The sequence below is a fragment of the Siniperca chuatsi genome, linkage group LG8 (assembly GCF_020085105.1).
Source record: "Siniperca chuatsi isolate FFG_IHB_CAS linkage group LG8, ASM2008510v1, whole genome shotgun sequence".
NCBI lineage: Eukaryota > Metazoa > Chordata > Actinopteri > Centrarchiformes > Sinipercidae > Siniperca > Siniperca chuatsi.
The window spans coordinates 17126661-17144126 of NC_058049.1; the positions used below are offsets into that span (position 1 = coordinate 17126661).

General features: G+C 40.7%; 2 protein-coding genes and 1 long non-coding RNA gene across 4 annotated transcripts; 1 reads left to right on the top strand and 2 right to left on the bottom strand.

Moving 5' to 3' along the window:
* Positions 1-202: 202 nt before the first annotated feature.
* On the top strand, positions 203-10044 carry LOC122880373 (soluble guanylate cyclase 88E-like). Of its 2 annotated transcripts, none has more exons than XM_044205417.1 (19): positions 203-321; positions 466-671; positions 844-984; positions 1985-2124; positions 2307-2441; positions 3060-3183; positions 3281-3400; positions 3545-3629; positions 4029-4115; positions 4972-5089; positions 5669-5798; positions 5987-6133; positions 7079-7225; positions 7309-7465; positions 7547-7656; positions 7862-7951; positions 8641-8799; positions 8907-9044; positions 9236-10044. In XM_044205417.1, the coding sequence occupies exons 2-19, from the start codon at positions 552-554 to the stop codon at positions 9386-9388; spliced, it is 2301 nt and encodes a 766-aa protein (XP_044061352.1). In that variant the 5' UTR covers positions 203-321; positions 466-551; the 3' UTR covers positions 9389-10044. The 2 variants fall into 2 exon arrangements, with proteins under 2 accessions (XP_044061352.1, XP_044061353.1); XM_044205418.1 differs by having other exon boundaries at positions 9260-10044.
* Positions 3252-6086, bottom strand: LOC122880378. The gene is made up of 4 exons (XR_006378910.1): positions 5951-6086; positions 3686-3757; positions 3527-3590; positions 3252-3390 (listed from the first exon to the last, which is right to left on the bottom strand). It is a non-coding gene; the product is annotated as an uncharacterized LOC122880378 (long non-coding RNA).
* Positions 10045-12840: 2796 nt separating the features above from the next.
* On the bottom strand, positions 12841-17332 carry arl3l1 (ADP ribosylation factor like GTPase 3, like 1). Its single transcript, XM_044205439.1, has 6 exons — positions 17036-17332; positions 15982-16125; positions 14615-14731; positions 13931-13981; positions 13597-13782; positions 12841-13336 (listed from the first exon to the last, which is right to left on the bottom strand). The coding sequence occupies exons 1-6, from the start codon at positions 17051-17053 to the stop codon at positions 13289-13291; spliced, it is 564 nt and encodes a 187-aa protein (XP_044061374.1). The 5' UTR covers positions 17054-17332; the 3' UTR covers positions 12841-13288.
* Positions 17333-17466: the final 134 nt, after the last annotated feature.

Sequence of the window (17466 nt, forward strand, 5' to 3'; positions counted from 1 at the left end):
TTATTATGACACGTGTCTTTTGATAATTCAGTGATTTAAAAAGTAATTTTCTAGAAAAGGACAATAACAAGATAATGAACACAGGGCAAATTCTCGTGACTGGTGACATCTGTGTTTGAGAGGTGGCTCCCGCAGTGTGTTCATGTCACATAGAGAGAGGTGCACAGCCACCAGGAGCTGACAGCTGACATGAGAACAATAGAGGCCCATTCAGATTCAAGGGCTTGCGTGATTAGGGCACCTTTAAAACAGTTAGCACTGTTGGCTTTCAGATGAAACCTTATTTGGCTGCCTAGTTTGAGGAAGTTCAAAACTTCTCAGGTAGTGTTGAGAGCAAGAGAAAACAAAAGCAGCAATATTCAGTTTATGGCTTTTTATATCTTCACGCTGAAAGCTAAATGCATTAAAATTCAGCTTGCAGCACTGAAAAAGTCATCATTCTGAACTTTTCTTATTCGCTTGCAGGTGCCTTTGGGAGAACTGTTGGAAGTCAATCAGGTGGGGAGCTGTCTTGACAGTGCTCATTTCGAGCTTCAATCCAGGGAGGCATAATGTACGGGCTGCTGTGTGAGAGTCTTCATGACTTCATCAAGGAGTCATACGGAGATGATGTGTGGAAGCTGGTCAGAGAAAGAGCAGATGTCCGGTTGCACTCCTTTGTCACCCACCAGGTACAGTGTCTGTGTTTCTGAAATGAATAATAGAATTCTGTATGTATGCATTGAATAGTAATATACTTGTGAGGCCTGTGCTGTCAACCTGTCTGCTTGAAGCTTCATAGTCTTGGTGTCAAAATATATATTTTTCTCTCTGATGATATGGTCTATATATATGTGTCTACAGGTGTATAGTGAGAGCGTGATTCCCCGTATTGCAAAGGCAGCCAGTGGAGTGACAGGCACGCCCTACAACGAGCTGATGAACTCCTGGGGTGTCTACTTCCTGGGCTTTGTTGGGAAGTACGGCTATGACAGGATCCTCAAGGTGAAAAAAAGATCTCAGACCCAAACTGTCAGAACTCTGTTGTCTTTTGGTGGATGTGTGAGAAAATACTCAGTAAACTGTGTGTCCTTAAAACTACAACTGTTCAAGTGAAGGGTTATGCTTTTTAATTTTTCTAAAGCTTTTCTAACTGTCTCATATATCTTATTGTGTCCTATTTCTTTTGTTGAAATTTCAAAACAAAATCAGTTGGTCCAGTCTAAAGAGATTATTATCATGTTATTGTGTTTTTAAACAGTAGGTTTTCCTCTTTATGTAGTCCTTAGACGATTGAAGAATGAATATGTAACTTGTGTACACATCAGTCAGTAGAAAATTAGGGCATGTCACATAAATGTACAACCTTTAAGGTTTTGCACAACTTCCAAAATAAAGGGTTATCAATGGATTACATGCACTCATACGTGCACTGCAGTTTGGTACATTATTAACCCAAGTTTTGGTCATAGTTTCTGTCCAGTCCTTATTATCAACCAATATCTGTTTTGAATATTTTGCAGCGGCCATGTTTTGAAGAATTACAAATTAAGAATTTGAGTACCATAATGCACTCAATGCTCTAATATCATAAAATAATTTTCAGGCAAAGTGGGAGCAAAATATGAAAGATTTTTAAAGGGGTACCTCAGCGATTTAGTACTGCACTTTCATGAAGGCGCTGGACTCACAAAAGATGGATTATAAAAAGAATCACAAACAGTAAAGGCCACGATATCCTGATTTGTAGTCACTTGTATGGGTCAAGCTTCAAAAATGCTTGGTCCTAAAAAATTTTAAATGGTTTATCCTCAAGCGCAAGCCAGACCTCCAGAGCCAAAGAAGACATTATACAACTGTTTTTACAGACTGAATAGTACTTCCCATGACTAGTAACCTGACCTTTTTGTCTAAAATCAATGGGATGTCCCTTTAAACGTACTATGATAAAAAGGTAGAGCAATTATCTTAGACATGACCTGTCACCCTCTGGCTCTGCCTGCAGGTGCTGGGCAGACATGTACGTGACTTTGTCAATGGCCTTGATAATCTCCACGAGTACCTGCGCTTCAGCTACCCCAAGGTGCAGCCTCCAACCTTCTTCTGCCAGGAGGAGTCTGCCACTGGAGTCACCCTTCACTACAGGTCTGAGGCGAGCAGGAGGAGGAGGAGGAGGAGGAGGAGGGCACAGGGTTGGAATGGGTCAGGGGAATTGATAGACTATCAGGCATCAGACATAAAAGTAGAAGAACAAGGAAAACAGAGAGAAAGCTGTGTGATTAAATTATTTAGAGTGATACTGAATTTTCTTCCACTGAGATCTGCAGGAGTAAGCGCAAAGGCTACCTGCACTATGCCATGGGTCAGCTGAGGCAGATGGGGAAACAGTTCTACGACACAGACATCCATGTGGAGGTGCTGTCTGAGCAGATGGTCGGAGACTATTCCCATGTCACCATGAGGTACACACACACACACACACACACACACACACGAAAAGCTTTTTTATACTCAGTGGTAGAAAGTAACTAAGTACATGTACTCAAGTACTGTGCATGACTACATTTATTTGGCAGCTTACTATGTACTTTTAAGATTGAGATTTTACATATAAAAAACATATGAAACCAGTGGTTACCAATCTTTTTGGCTTGTGACCCTTTACAAAAAAGCAGTGTCTAGTTTGGGGCCCCTTGTCATGTTTCAGGTGTATAAGAGTTGTTAGCAGTTCCTTCTAAACTTCTCAGATGGCTTCATTTAAATAATGAGATAATAACGAATAATAATGACAAATAAGAGGCAAAATGATCCAATATTTAACAAAATAGAAATAGATAGATTAGAAATGACAAATTACAAATTTGTGCAGCAGAACTTTTTTTCTTCTTTCCTACCCCATTAATCATCTCACAGCGCCTCAGATTTATCTTGTGATTTATCTTTGGAGGGTTACTTGTAACAGAGTATTTTATGGTGTTGCATTGGTACTTTTACTTAAGTAAAGTATCTGAATACTTCTTCCACCAGTTTATACTTAACTTTAAACTTTAGAAAACATATTGATCTGTATGTTTGTGTAGGCTGAACTTTGACAACTCAGCCTACCGCTACATCATGAAGGAGGATGAGGAAGAGCAGGAGATTTTGCCCATTACCTCAGACTTCTTCTTTGAGGTTTTCCCCTTTAACATCGTCTTCAGACAGGTAATCCCTTTACATTCCTAAACTCACCAAGTGCATTTAATGAATGAAATGAAGCATTAAATGAATCAACAGTCACTGCAATTCTTTGATTCTTTAGGACATGGTGGTGCATAACGTTGGCTCAGGCCTTGCCACAGTCTTCCCTGATCTGGATGGAAAGAAGATCAACGATGCCTTCTTGTTGGCTCGCCCCCTAGTGGAGTTCACCTGGAACATGGTAAGATGTCACTTTACATGTCCCTGTTTCAGGTCACACTTTAACTACAGCATTTTGCAATGAACAACAATGTATCTTAAAATATCAGCTTTAAACATAGTGTTGATGAGTGCTGAGAATACTGACTTAGCAATCTGTACACAGATCATCTCCCATCCCAACAACCTGTTTGAGATCATGTCCAAGGAGCCTGTGAAGAGAGAGAGGAACCTTCACAACCGAGTCCAGAGTAAGAGTGGGAGCCATGTAAACACTTGCAGGGGTGTGTGTCTGGTGGGCGAGTACCTGCTGGCTTGTGGTCAGATCAATTTCACTGCAGTCAGTTGCAAAAGTCACGCTGAATTTCAGTTTCATTAACTAAAATGAAAGAATGCAGTAAAATGTAAAAAAAGTTAAAAAAAAGTAAAATGTATGTATGTTCTTGTACAAGAGCTCGGACATCAACATTTAACCACGAAACATTGCTGAATTAAAGTTAAAGAGATCTTGCAGTTGCAGAAAGGGAACTGTTTGATGTCTTGTTAAATTGATTGAATTTAGTGGAACTGATCACAGCCTTGGTTGTCATGGGTGAAGAGTGTGAATATGAATGTTTATGGCTCTGATAGTTTTCCCTGTGTTTCCACAGATTCTGACTATGAAAATGCCAATCGCTCTGCTGATGTAGATGTGGAGCTCATGGCTTTCCAGTCCATCATTGGAGATGATTACAAAGGTCTTGACCTTTCTGTTAACTAAAAAGACACATAGCAAGACCTGAGCATACTGACAGGGAACTAGTCTATCTGACAATGACAAAATAAAACCTAATAAAGACACAGACACATTAAAATACAAAAGGAATAGTTTGACATTTTGGGAACTACACTTATTTGCTTTCTTGTTGAGAGTTGTTGAGTTGATGAGAAGTTTGAGACCACTCTCTGTATGAAAAAAATATATGATGCAGCGGGTTAGCTTAGCATTAAGATGGGAAACAAGGGGAAACAACTAGCCTGGCTCTGTCCAAAGGTAACACAATTCCGCATACCACCACCTCTAAAGCTCACTAATTAACATGTTATATCTCGTTTGTTTAATTTGTGTGAAAAAGAATGATTTTGTGGAGAGATTATGTGCAGGACTCCTTCTTGGCTGGGAACAATGACTTTATGAAGTCTTGTTTTCACTGTGTGGCTGCCAGACAACCAGCGGACACTCCAGGAAGTCACTGCTCCCGTCCAAGAAATAGACCAGCATATAACCTGCTGAAAGCCATTAATTATGGCTACTTTTAGACAGAGTCAGGTTAGCTGTTTCCAGTCTTTATGCTAAGCTACGCTAATCGGCTGCTGGCTCCAGCTTCATATTGAACATACGGCCATGAGAGTGAAATTGATCTTCTCATCTTACTGTCAGCAAGAAAGCATATTTCCCAAAATGTCCAACCATTCCTTTAAAAATGCTAAACTGCTAAATCCATTAGGATGACATTGTTAACACAGTGCAGTTATTATCTACTGCTGAAATTTAACCTAAAACACCTCTCTAAATGTTTGTCTTGTTGGCATTTCATCGTGCTCCCCTTTTAGACGGTAACAGCGCTAATGCGATGGAGAGCTGGGGCGATGGGAGCCGCTGCCTAAAACTAAAAGGACAAATGAGATACATGCCAGAGTGGGAGTCCATCATCTTCCTGGGAACCCCTGTGTAAGGCCTACACACACAAATACACACACAAATACACACACACACCCATAGACACAGATCTTTATTAAAACTCTGCAGTTGAAAAGTAAAACATTCTACAAAGCACCAAGAGCTAAACTGAATTACGAGGCTGGAAATAAAAGCCTGGGCAGTGAATCAAATCAGGGACCCATTCTAGCAGCACTTACCATGCATGAAATGAGCTGCTAATTAGCTTGTAATCAGACAGTGCAGCTCTTGTGAGCCTAATGGGAACCCATTTGCAACTGAGAGTGTTTTCCACAGAGTACATTACCAAAACATCTCCCTCCTCTTCTAAAACATTTTGTTTTGCAAGTAAATGCTCTTATGCCTGTATTGACAAAACTACTAAAATGTTAAATGCCATATCAAACTTCTTACATTATTTATACTGTAGGAAACTAAAAATAACATCTCTCGGATTTACTGTCTTTTAATTCCCCAACTTTTTATAGATACTGCTGTTGGTATTTCTAAATATATTCTATAATTGTTTTAGTGCATCATGACTGTCATTTGTCTCTTTAACTATCTGTATGTGTATGTGTGTGTGTATAGGATGGAGAGTCTGAGTGCTATGTTTAAGACCGGCCTGTACATCAATGACCTGAGCATGCACGACTCCAGCAGAGACCTGGTGCTGGCGGGCACGCAGCAGTCAGAGGAGCTGAAGAGAGCTCTCATACAGGTTCACACTGCCAGAGTGCAGCTGCATTTTATATGTGTGATCAGCTCACTTGTCACTCTGCATTATGCAAAGTCACTCTGAAGCTCAGCCTAGCGGCCTCAGATCACTTACCGCCCACAGACCTGAGATTAAAAAAATGAATACAAACTCACGGTGTTATTCTGTCTTATTCCCCATTGTGAGTGCAGGAGCAAAAGAAGTCCAGTAAACTGGAGGAGAGTATGAAGATGTTGGACTATGAGATGAAGAAGACTGATGACCTTCTGTACAGGATGATTCCCAAGCCAGTGGCTAAAAGGCTGCGCAAAGGAGAGCCAGCTGTAAACACTTGTGAGGTCAGGATTGTATATATGCCACTGTGATTAAACACCTTGTAGTGTAGCACGTTAAATACCAAAAACAACAGAAGCAACAGTTTCAGTCTTTTAACATTTGCTGCGCTTTAAAACAATAGTTTAACATTGTAGGAAATGTGCTCATTCACTTTCTTGCAGAGATTTAGATGAGAAGATTGATACCACTCGCATGGTCGCACGGTAAATATGAAGCTACAGCAGCCGGTTAGCTTAGCTTAGCACAAAGACTGGAAACAGGGGGAAGCAGCTAGCCTGGCTCTATCCGAAGGTAACAAAATATGTCTACAAGAACCTCTAAAGTCTACTAATTACAAACAAGATATAACTAATTAGTGAGCTCTAGAGGTGCTGTTAAGCAGATTTTGTTACCTTTAGGCAGAACCAGGCTAGCTGTTTACATGGGCTAGCTGTGTCCGTCTAGTTTCCGGTCTTTATGCTAAGCTAAGCTATAGTGCTGGCTATAGTTTCAAATTTATCATACAGACATGAGAGACATATACAGATATATCAGCCTTCTCATCTAACTCTCTCACATTCATGTACTGAAGCAACCCCCCCCCCAACTTTTGTACAATTGACTGATTAAAGATTTAATCTTGCATCTATCACAGGTTACAAAGTGAAAAAGAGTTTTTTTCTTGCCTATTATAGACAGAGATTGGGTACCTACAGCAAACACACACACACACACATCCATATAAATCCTATGAATTCTTACTACTTGTGTAGTCATACTATTGGAGACTTTTTGCTATAGTAAAATTCTGGTTGATTGAGAGTGGCTTCCTGATGGTGCATAACAGCATAGGCACAAGAAATGGCCTATGAATGCCTCCTTCACCTCTGTATGTGTGTGTGTGTGTGAGAGTGTGTGCGGTATATCAGTCTGCCTGCTCATCAACTCCCTTATCTCTTTTCTCCCAGGTGTTCCCAGATGTGACCATTCTTTTCAGTGATGTAGTGGGATTTACTCGCATTTGCAGCCACATCACTCCAATGCAGGTGGTCTCCATGCTCAACACCATGTACACACTGTTTGACACGCTCAGCGAGAAGCACCGCGTCTTCAAGGTTTGTGTGCATTTTTCTTCTGTTTAATATACGTCATCCATAAGTGCTGCTGCGAAAGAGCTGCTGTTCCCGTCTTTCTCCAGGTTGAGACTATTGGAGATGCCTACATGGTGGTAGCCGGGGCTCCAGAGAAGACAAAGTATCACGCTCATAACATCTGTGACATGGCCCTGGACATGGTGCGCTCCATAGATCACCTGAAAGATCCCTCTAATGGCAACAACATACAGATTCGTGTTGGTGGGTAGAATGTTGTGTGGACCTTTGTGTGTTTATGTCGGTGTTTGACTGAGTGAACTAACCTGTTGTTTCTGGTTGCAGGGATCCACTCTGGGATGGTTGTGGCAGGTGTGGTGGGACATAAGATGCCACGTTACGGTCTGCATGGGGACACAGTCCACACTGCATCTGCCATGGAGAGCAATGGAAAGGTAGGGAAAGATAATGAGCGAAAGAAAGATATCAACCTATGTGAGAGAGAAATAAAGCTATGACGCTAAGTCAGTATGTCCTATATATATATATATATATATATATATATATATATATGTATATACTGTATATATAATGACATAATGAAGTAACAGTTTTCTGTGATTTTGTTGTAACTGCCTGGTTATTCTTCATATCATTCAGGAGATGCATATTCAGCTCAGCAGCGCCACCTACGAGCACCTGAAAGGAAGTCACTTTATTTTTGAAAGGAGGGGTATCATTACCATCAAGGTTAGGGGTCAAAACTGTTACCACAGCAACTACACTCACCACATTAATTGCAGTTACTCAGCCACTATTACAACAATGTAATTAATATGATTTGTTGTAGAAGATGAACAGCACACAGCGATGATGTGGGCGTGTTCAGAACTGTCTATCTGAATGTCTTCCCCTTATGTAAATACATGTTATCTGCACATTATACACAACCTACATGAAACTAAACATTGAGGTGGTAATCTAGGTTAATGGAAGATTTGTGTATCAGCCATCAGACATAAAAAACATTTCTGAATCTAAAAAATATATAAAATAATAATAACTCACAATGTTTTGGCTCTGGGGAGTTAGCACACTTAGTATTCAGAGCTGGTAATTGCAGCTTGCTTGTTGATTTGCCAGTCTATTTTATCACTAATCTGACTTTGAGGCTGTACATTCACTGATAATGGCAACAAAATGTCTCCCAAAGCTTTCTGAGGCAACTGATTACAGGTGCCAATCTCAAGAAAGCAAGAGTGACTATTTTTCATCAGGGAATCTTGACTATTGAAAATCTGCTGCCTGCCATTTTACTATCCTCAATAGTAGAAACTATTCCTATGAGCCTATATCTTTGAATATTTGTGCATATGGCACCTTTATGTCCAAACCTAAGTCTCTCTTTTACATTTATATTCTCTTCATTCCATTTTTAGGGGAATGTGGAAATTGAGACCTACTGGCTGAAAGGAAAGAGGGACAAAGACGGGAATGCTCAGGCAGCGTGTCCTCAGTTTGAGACCCAGACCATCAGTAAGGCCATCAGCAAGGCCACCATCGCAGGCCCTGAGGCCACAGGGGATGAGCAGGGACTGGTAAAAATTCAAACTAAGAGATGCTTGAATGGTATACACTCTCGTTTGCTTCATTGCCACCATCATTATCTCTGATTCCTTGAGTCTCCTTGTGACTTTGCCCCTAGGTTTTCCCACTGGTGGCAGGGGAAGATGAGGATGATGTCAAGTCTGTTCGCTCTCATCGTATCAAGATGGAGATTTCAGGCCATTCTCTGGAGGAGTCGATGGAGGAGTGCCGGGTGGAGGAGATGCTGGTTCATAAGGTGAGAGGGAATATCTGGTGCCAGGATTTTTAGATTGCTAGACTTTTGATGACTCTGATTTAACTACTACTTTTTCTTTTGATCCATACCCATCACTGTGATTTCTTTCCTGGGTTATTATTAGCTGTTAATGCTGCTTTACACTTGCTGTTTTCTTATCGGTGTGATAAAATGAGCTGTTCCTCCTCCAGTCCCACTATAAGGATGCTTTGCAGGATGGCCTCCAGGACTCTCACCTGGAACTGGACTCAGCTGAGTCTGACGGCAGAGACTCCATCATGGAGTCCCGTAACAGCTCCTGTGACTCCCGCTGCTCCAAGAGTGCCATGTGCTCCGTGTCATGAATGAATGATGCCAGGAATTCATAAAACGCTTCTTTTACAACTCCCTCAAAGCACTGCATGTTAGGCCAAATACCTGATAGGAATGCAGTTTTTGCTGTTATTTAGCCTTTTTGGAGGAGTTCTTGTGGTGATGCCAAGACAATCTCTAATGACGTGTTGTTTATACATGGACTAGACTGTAATGCTTGAAATTTCTAGTGGCCTTGTGTAGTGTTATATTGCATAGCAAAATCATCAGTGCTTATTAATACAGAAATCAATCACAGCTGTGATTTTACACTTTGATCAGTTTGAACAGCTGCCTCAGAGCTTTACCAGCCTTAGGAGTGAGTAGACACTTCTCCAAATAATACCTCAAAGCAACTGTCACTAAAACATTGCTTTAGTACCAGAAAATGTTCACTACCACGTGGTTCAGCTGGACACAAGCTCGGTAATTTCCTGCACTGTTTGTTCTGCAGCACCTTGTCGATTTGACATCTTGTTATATCCTGTGAAGAAATCACACAGAATCTCTACTCTGTCCCTCTCCCTCTTCTCTCCTTCACCTTACATGTCTCAATTCATTGTTCTATATTAGTCTCGTCAAAACCACACAGCCACGGCACAATGTACATGTTTGTCAGCTCAGTGAAAATAAAGCGAAATGACTGCTGTGTTATTGTTTGTCATTCAAAGGCATTGTCACATTTACATTTGCATTTATTTTACACTTTTTCAGAGAACACAATTCTCCATGGATACTTTGGTTTAAGGAAGGTGTAATTGCTATGTGCCTCATGGTGCTGCCTGCGACACATCCATATATGCCACTAATACAACAATAGTGTAATCCTAACACAGATACATTGATAGACAGTCAAATATCAGTTATCCTGGTCCAGTGTCCCAGTCAGACAACGTTCCCCACTGACTGGGTATCAGAGGAACTGCACTTATAGGTGGCGTCCTCACGGTCTAGGCTGCATCTGTTGGCTGTGCGCGAGTCTTTAGGCGATGAACCGATGGAGCAATGGAAGCAGAAGGCGTAAAAGAAGGCAAGCAGGAGCAGGAAACAGACAGCAGAAAAAATAACGACAATCAGGATGGTGTGCACTTGCATGTGCACCTCCTCCCATGGGAACAGTGTGGTGGTGGTCAGTAGGCTGAAGGTCATCGGGGTAGCATTGAAACTGGTTGGAGGAGCCACTGTGGGTAACTGTGGCTTCACGGAGGCCAAGTGGGCGACTTCTGGCATGCTGGCAGGTGGGTGCCCTTGTTGGTTTAGGGATACTTTGTGGCAGCTTTAAGGAGAAAGACATCTATTAGTTTGGTTTACCACATGCACAGATAAACACTCACATTAATAAGATGCAGCAGTAATTTTAATTCAAGTGGTGTTAAAGGAAATTACTGTATGTCTCATGATAAATCAACCTGCCGATAAACAACAGAACGATAGCGTAAAAACTTTGTGATTTTCACATTCTTAACACAATATATTTCAGTTCAATAATAAGCCATGTTACAAAAATGTAACATCATTCACTTTAACATCACTTTTACATATTTAAAAGCAGCCTGTTAATTATCTTCCTCACATGCAACCAAACAGACGTGTCTTTTCTTCTTACCTAGAATGTGTTGCTGTCTCTCTGAGCAGGACTCAGGCTTTCTTTTGATGAGCAGAGCTTGGGAAAATGATAGAAATGGAGGAGAGGGGAGGGAGGGCTGGACTGAAGAAGAGAGGTAGCTGGTGGACCACGAATAACAGGGAGGGTTGTCATGGCAACACTTGCTGAGGGGCTACTAGCATGGAGGTGATATCATATCACCTTAAGATTACGAGTGTGTTTTAAAGTATACCAATGGGGATATTAATTTATTGTTATAATATTAACAGATGACAGCGAAATTAGTTAGAAACATATACATACTTACATATACTAAAGCTAATATGTTCACCCAAATCACCTGTAGCTTATAGAAGAATGATTTACATCTGTAATTTTACTTTGCAGGAATAAAAGTATCTGCCCAATCAAACATGAGCTTTGGAACCACAAACAAAATTTGTGAAATTAAAGTGTGTCAAATCACTTATTTGTAAAGAGAAAAGCCTCTTCATCAGCCCTGAGATCAATCAGGCTCTCTAATACTGCCACCTGTTGGTAGAAGAAACGGCACTGAACAACACACTGCAAAAAGCAAACTCATCCCGCCACCGGCCCAGCTCCTGTGCTGTCTGGTCTCTTTCAAACAGCCATAATGATCCTTTAGAACAAGTTGTAATTGGTCCCACACCCCCTGCTGTGCTCACTCAACAGGAGTCGATGCCTAAAAAATGTTTTAGGACTTGCACCAAATTTTAGTTGCCATGGAGATGACTCGATATTCATTCATTTTGTTAACACTTAGCAAGTAAACCAGAGAGCTGTTTTTCTTTCTTTCAAATCTACTCATAAATACCAGACAAAAGAAAAGAAAAAATATTCATTAGCATAATTTCATGTAGAAGAGGACACAGAACAAAGCCTGCCAGCTGATTGGATTTTAGAGTGCTTTCAGATGGTTAATTACAGCTCCAGACAATAGACACAAAAGATCCATTAAATCCAACTGCAGCTGAGTAGAGCCAAAATGGCTGAATAGGGGACTTAGCCTACACCAAGGTCAGTCTAAAGGACAAATATGTGAAGAAAGACCACAGCACTGTGTGGGCCTTCAAGACTGGGGCGGGTTTCTAACCGCAGTCCTCCCAGTAGAGATGAACCATACGTGAAAGATTGAGGAAGTCTTTTGAAATGAATGATCTGAACAATCTTTTTTTGTAGGTCTGAGAAGAGAAGGTGAAGAGGGATTTTACCTCAGAGTTGCTCACACAAAGTAGACTATTTGTATTTCTGCTGGGAGAACACACAGTGTTCACAGCTGGACACTAGATGTGTCATATGGCCAAGTACCTCTGTGAAAAGGGTCCCTGACGAGCTCTAACAGACACACTCATTGCTGCAAGAGAGACTGCATGCTACGTAATAGTCCCAGAATTAACATATAGATCAAACATTTGGAGAAAAAGTCTCTCTGCTGCAAATTAGTCAGCCTCTCTGCGTGTAATTTCCTGCACTGTTTGTTCTGCCTTGCGAGTGTATGATTGTAAATTCTCTTCTCTCTCACTCTTACTTTTCAATTAGTCTCTCTCTCACTGTACAATGTAAGTGCTTGTCATCGTGGTGTGGAAATAAAGCAAGTTGACAGCTTAGCAGGAGTGGATCAGCTTGTTATTGTTCCCCTTGTCACTCATGGAAGCGTTGTTATTTACAGTCATATTCACATGTTTTCTGTCTTTCACTGACAGTTTTTAAAACTATTATTTGACAAATAATATGTTATTGCTTGTGCATGTATGTTTGTATTTTTTTTTTTAAATTTGATTACTACATTAGATTTGAAAACAAAAAATCTCAATAGCAGAAATGACTAATCATTTTATTGTCAAAAATCTCAAAACACATACTTTACACTCACACTGAACTGATGTCTATGTGACTGACAAACCCCCACAGTTCTACATGGCTACACACTCAGCTTGGTTTTCTCTGTGTTTAAGAAAGCACACAGATTCACCAGACAAAGATCCTTGGGATAATGGGAACAAAAACATATTTTTTTAGGATAGGACAATGATTAATAAGTGCCTAATTCACTTATTGTAGCTTTCTTTAAATTAGCTACATTTGCAACATATTTATAAAAATTACACAAATTGTAGAAACAGAATTATTCAAATCTGTGAGGGGAGCAGGACCTCAGGTCATAGGTGAGGTGTGTTGATATTAAATGAAGTGAAATATTTTTTTAATCACTTATGTGTTGCTGGTTCTCTGTTTGACTCTGGTCAGTGTTGCTGGGGACGCTGGTTCACTTCTTCTTATTCACAATGTTGTTGCAAATCCAGTTCATGCCATCCTGTCGGGGGGAAATGAAAATAAAACTGTCTAAATCAGTTTCATAGACGAGTCCAGACATTTTGAAGATGGAAAACAGTCAAGACCATCAAACTGAGCAAGTCAAAGAGGTTGATGATAGAAATGAAGTCCCCATTATTACAGTTCAGACTGACTTACAGTACAATATTGTATAGCAGGAAAGCAGGGAGCACTTTTATATAGTTAATTAGGTTCCATCTGAGGAGAAATCAATAAATCAATGTTGGGACTAGGTCTGACCTGAACTCCCTCTCCAGATACTGCTGAGCAGGCCTGAATCTGCCACTCACGGTCCCGGTATGTATGCAGGTTGAGTCCCTCAGCGATCTCACTGGCTGGTGACGCTGTGGCCAGATCCTGCTTATTGGCAAAGACGAGCACTGGAACGCCCTTTAGATTCTCCTCATCAATCAGCTCGGACAGCTCCTACACACATATGATTTTTGTTAAGTTATTGACTTTAAAAAAAACAAACATACAATGTATGTTAATTTAATTAACTTAAGGTAGTTTTTCTATGGCTCTTGTCAGAGTGTATTTGCATGCAAAAATGGCAACTGTGCATCAAGCTCACCAGTCCCGTCTCCTCAAATCGCTTCTTGTCTGCACTGTCAATAACATAAATCTGAAAGAACAAATATGTCAATAAAATTTGCTGTTTAGTACACACAGAAAATTCATCAACATTTTGCTGTCTGCATGTAAACTCTTGAAAGTGTCAGTTACTCTTTTAGTACACAGCTGCCCCTGTACAGCAGCCAAAAAGAGTAAATATAAAGAGTACTCTTTATAATAAATATAAAGAGTACGGTCTAGACCTGCTAGACCTGCTCTATGCGAACAGTGCAATGACATAACTTCTGTTATGAATTGGCACTATATAAATAAAATTGAATTGAATTAAATAGAAGATACAGTAATCATCCTTTCAAAAATGTTGCACAACGTTAAGTGTTTTACTAACAAGTTCCTTCATCAAGATACAATTATAGCGCTTAATTTGTGCATATATGTGGTTCCCTGTCCTGAGTATAAACGTCCTGTATAACCTCTTTGTGCTGTGAGTGTATGACCATTTATGTATCTTAATGTTGTGGATTTTTATTGCTTCACATTCTTTTTGTGGTGTCTATTCAGTGAAGACCTGTGTGGACCCACGGATGACTAGCAGCCACTTTGTAAATGCTAATCCCAAAGGAGAATAAAGCAAATGTCCCTCAAAATTTAATTTTTTTTTAAATTAAGTTTAGTCACTCACCAACAGGTCTGTGTTTTCCAGGTACTTTTTCCAGAAGGGCCTGATCTTTCTCTGTCCTCCAATGTCCCAAACATTGAGTTTCATTCCATGAGAGGCAACACTCTTTATGTTGAAGCCCTGAAGTGAAACACAAAGCTGGAGTCACTGTACTGCACATCACTGCCTTCAATTTAACACAGTTCCAATATGCAGCACCTGGAAAGCCTTGCAAATGGTTATGAAGCAATTCATTAAGCGACTATATACTAGAGCACAGGTGTGTGTATTAACTTAATCACAGTTACTCTGCATTGTAACCTTGTTAAGTATCAGCAGGAGTGCAACATGTGCTCTAAGCATTCATAAGGAAAATGGCCACAGCGTTAATCCGCAGCCGTTTTTCATAATGCAGCTCCTTTCTGTTTCAGTCAGCAAGGTTGTATAACAACTTTATCCCGAGGGCCAGCTGAGGAGCAAATCTGAGGATAAGACTGGAAGGATCAAGTGCAGTGTATGTGTTTATGTGTCAAGTCTGATTTAGCTTTGCGGTGACCATTGCCATGTCATACTGGACTGCATCCTCTCCACCTGGTGTCTGATGAGCCTTCACACTCGACCAGGACCTGGCAGTACATCTGCTCTATATCTTGTCTTGTGAGAGTAATGCAAGGATATTAGATAATTATATTAGAGGTTAGATAATCACATCAAAAGAGGGTGAGACCTCACCACAACGTTAGGATCTTCTCAGAAAATGTGTGGAGAGGATGCAAATCAGGAAGGTCATGTAAGGCCCTAGGTTTATCTCCTGCTGAAAGGTTATTGATATATAACAAGATGATCTGACATCCTCAAACAATTATTTTACTGACTGGTTAAAGCATGTGTATTGTAAGACCAATCATTTCATTTCATAGCATGTCAGAAAAGCAAAGGTCATCTGAATCCCATTACTTTGAGCGAGAGCGTGCACTGGTCCAGCTGGTCTCACAAGATTACATACAATCCCCCTGCCTATTATAATGCCTTGTTACAGTACCATGAAAATGCAAAATATGTTTTGAAAAGCCTCGAGGAGAGAAATCCATCATCGTAAAAAAAAAAAAGTGGCACCTGTTTATGCAAAAGGATTCAGTGACAGCAGACAAATTGCATTGGTCTTTAAAGAGTGGTAACTTGTTGGTTAACAAAACATTGACGGAATATTTTTATAGTTTTTATAGTTTTTCTAAAATACACTCAATGATGAACATCAGGTAATGATGTTGTAAAGTGGCTCAGCTGTTCATGGTGAGAAGAATGAATTAAAATTAAGGACACAAAAACATAATCTGCAAGCATGTCAGTCATGATGTGTGTGTGAGTTTTAACATACAACTTCCCCTTACCTGTGTCGGTGTGATGGTGTTCACATCCTCAGAGGCGAGGCTCTTCAGCAGGGTGGTCTTGCCGGCGTTGTCCAACCCCAGAAGCACTATCCTGACCTCCTGCTCTGTGGATCCCTTCAGTTTCTCGATGACAGAGAGTAAGCCCTGCAGGGAGGAGGGCCGGATGTGGAAGGATAGATCAGACCATAAACTTATTGAAGCATTCACAGCATCCTGTAGTATTTGTAGAATATACTTCTCTTCTGCGGAAGTTTGCCTGTGTCATGACAGGTAATTTGTCATTGGATATTTCAATTTTATGTTTCGGTTTAGAATACAAAAGTATGTGAGGGGCTCGGCTATTTTTGACATTACGTTCTTTGAAAACCAGAATATTACTATGAAAAAATATCTTTCTTCCTTTCCTTAGAGGTGCAGTGTTTCTTTGATATACTCTGGAACATGCGAGATAATATTCTGAGGTAAATACAAACACAGTTTTCAACTGACGAAAATCCTACTGACCTCTTTCTGATTTGAGGTCAAAGCTCCCCTTACATACTGCACAGTTGAACACACATGCGTGCCCATCTTGCTCCAATCTCCAGCCCTCCTTCTCTGGTGCTACTGCACAGCTCCCACCCCCCCTTCTATGAAAATCAATCTGTTGCTTTCCATTCACATTCGCTCCATTCATATAATGGTGTACTGTTTAATGTGATTAGTCTGAAGCAAGGTTGCACAACCGTAGACTGCCACCCTGCTGACAAAAGAGGTACTGTAGCTTTATTATGATTCAAAGTGATAGGTACTACAGTGTATGTGTGATTAACTGTACATCAAAGGGCATTAGAGGTTCCATTTAGATGTATAATCATTATATCAACACTATTTGACACATCAAGCAATTTAGATAATCCAACCATCATTGCACAGATCTGCTTCTAAACAGAAATACTGTAAAACACTGGTACACACAGTCATAACCACCTGTAAATGGTTCCTTGTATCAAACAAATACCGAAGGTTCACATTTGGTTTTATAAGTCCTGTTCTTCCAGATCAGGTCACTTACCTTTTGAGCTTCTCCCATGGTGGCGTTTCCTGTGGCTTGGCTGGAGGGCTGCAGCTACATTCTCCAGTGAAGCTTACACAGGTGTGTTAGCTATCCAGGTCACCCAGGTTAGCTATCCAGCAAAGTTACCAGCAGTCTCTGTCCTTTCCCTCTTCCTCCTCTGTAAACTTGGGTGGGTTAAGTGCTAAGTGTGTATGTGATGGTAATGTCTACCTGGGCGTCAAATTGCTCCTCACTGACTCCGTGGAGTTAGCAAACAGGAAGAGGGGGAGGGTGGATGGGACTGGGATTAGGAGGCCAGAATTAGCCCTAGTCATCCATGCAAAGGCCACCCCATCCACCCTCCCCCTTCCTCTGTCCATCCCTCCATCTCCACTTTGCAGTGGCTTTACCTGGATTATCCTTTAGCCACCTGCTATAGGAGGAAACTG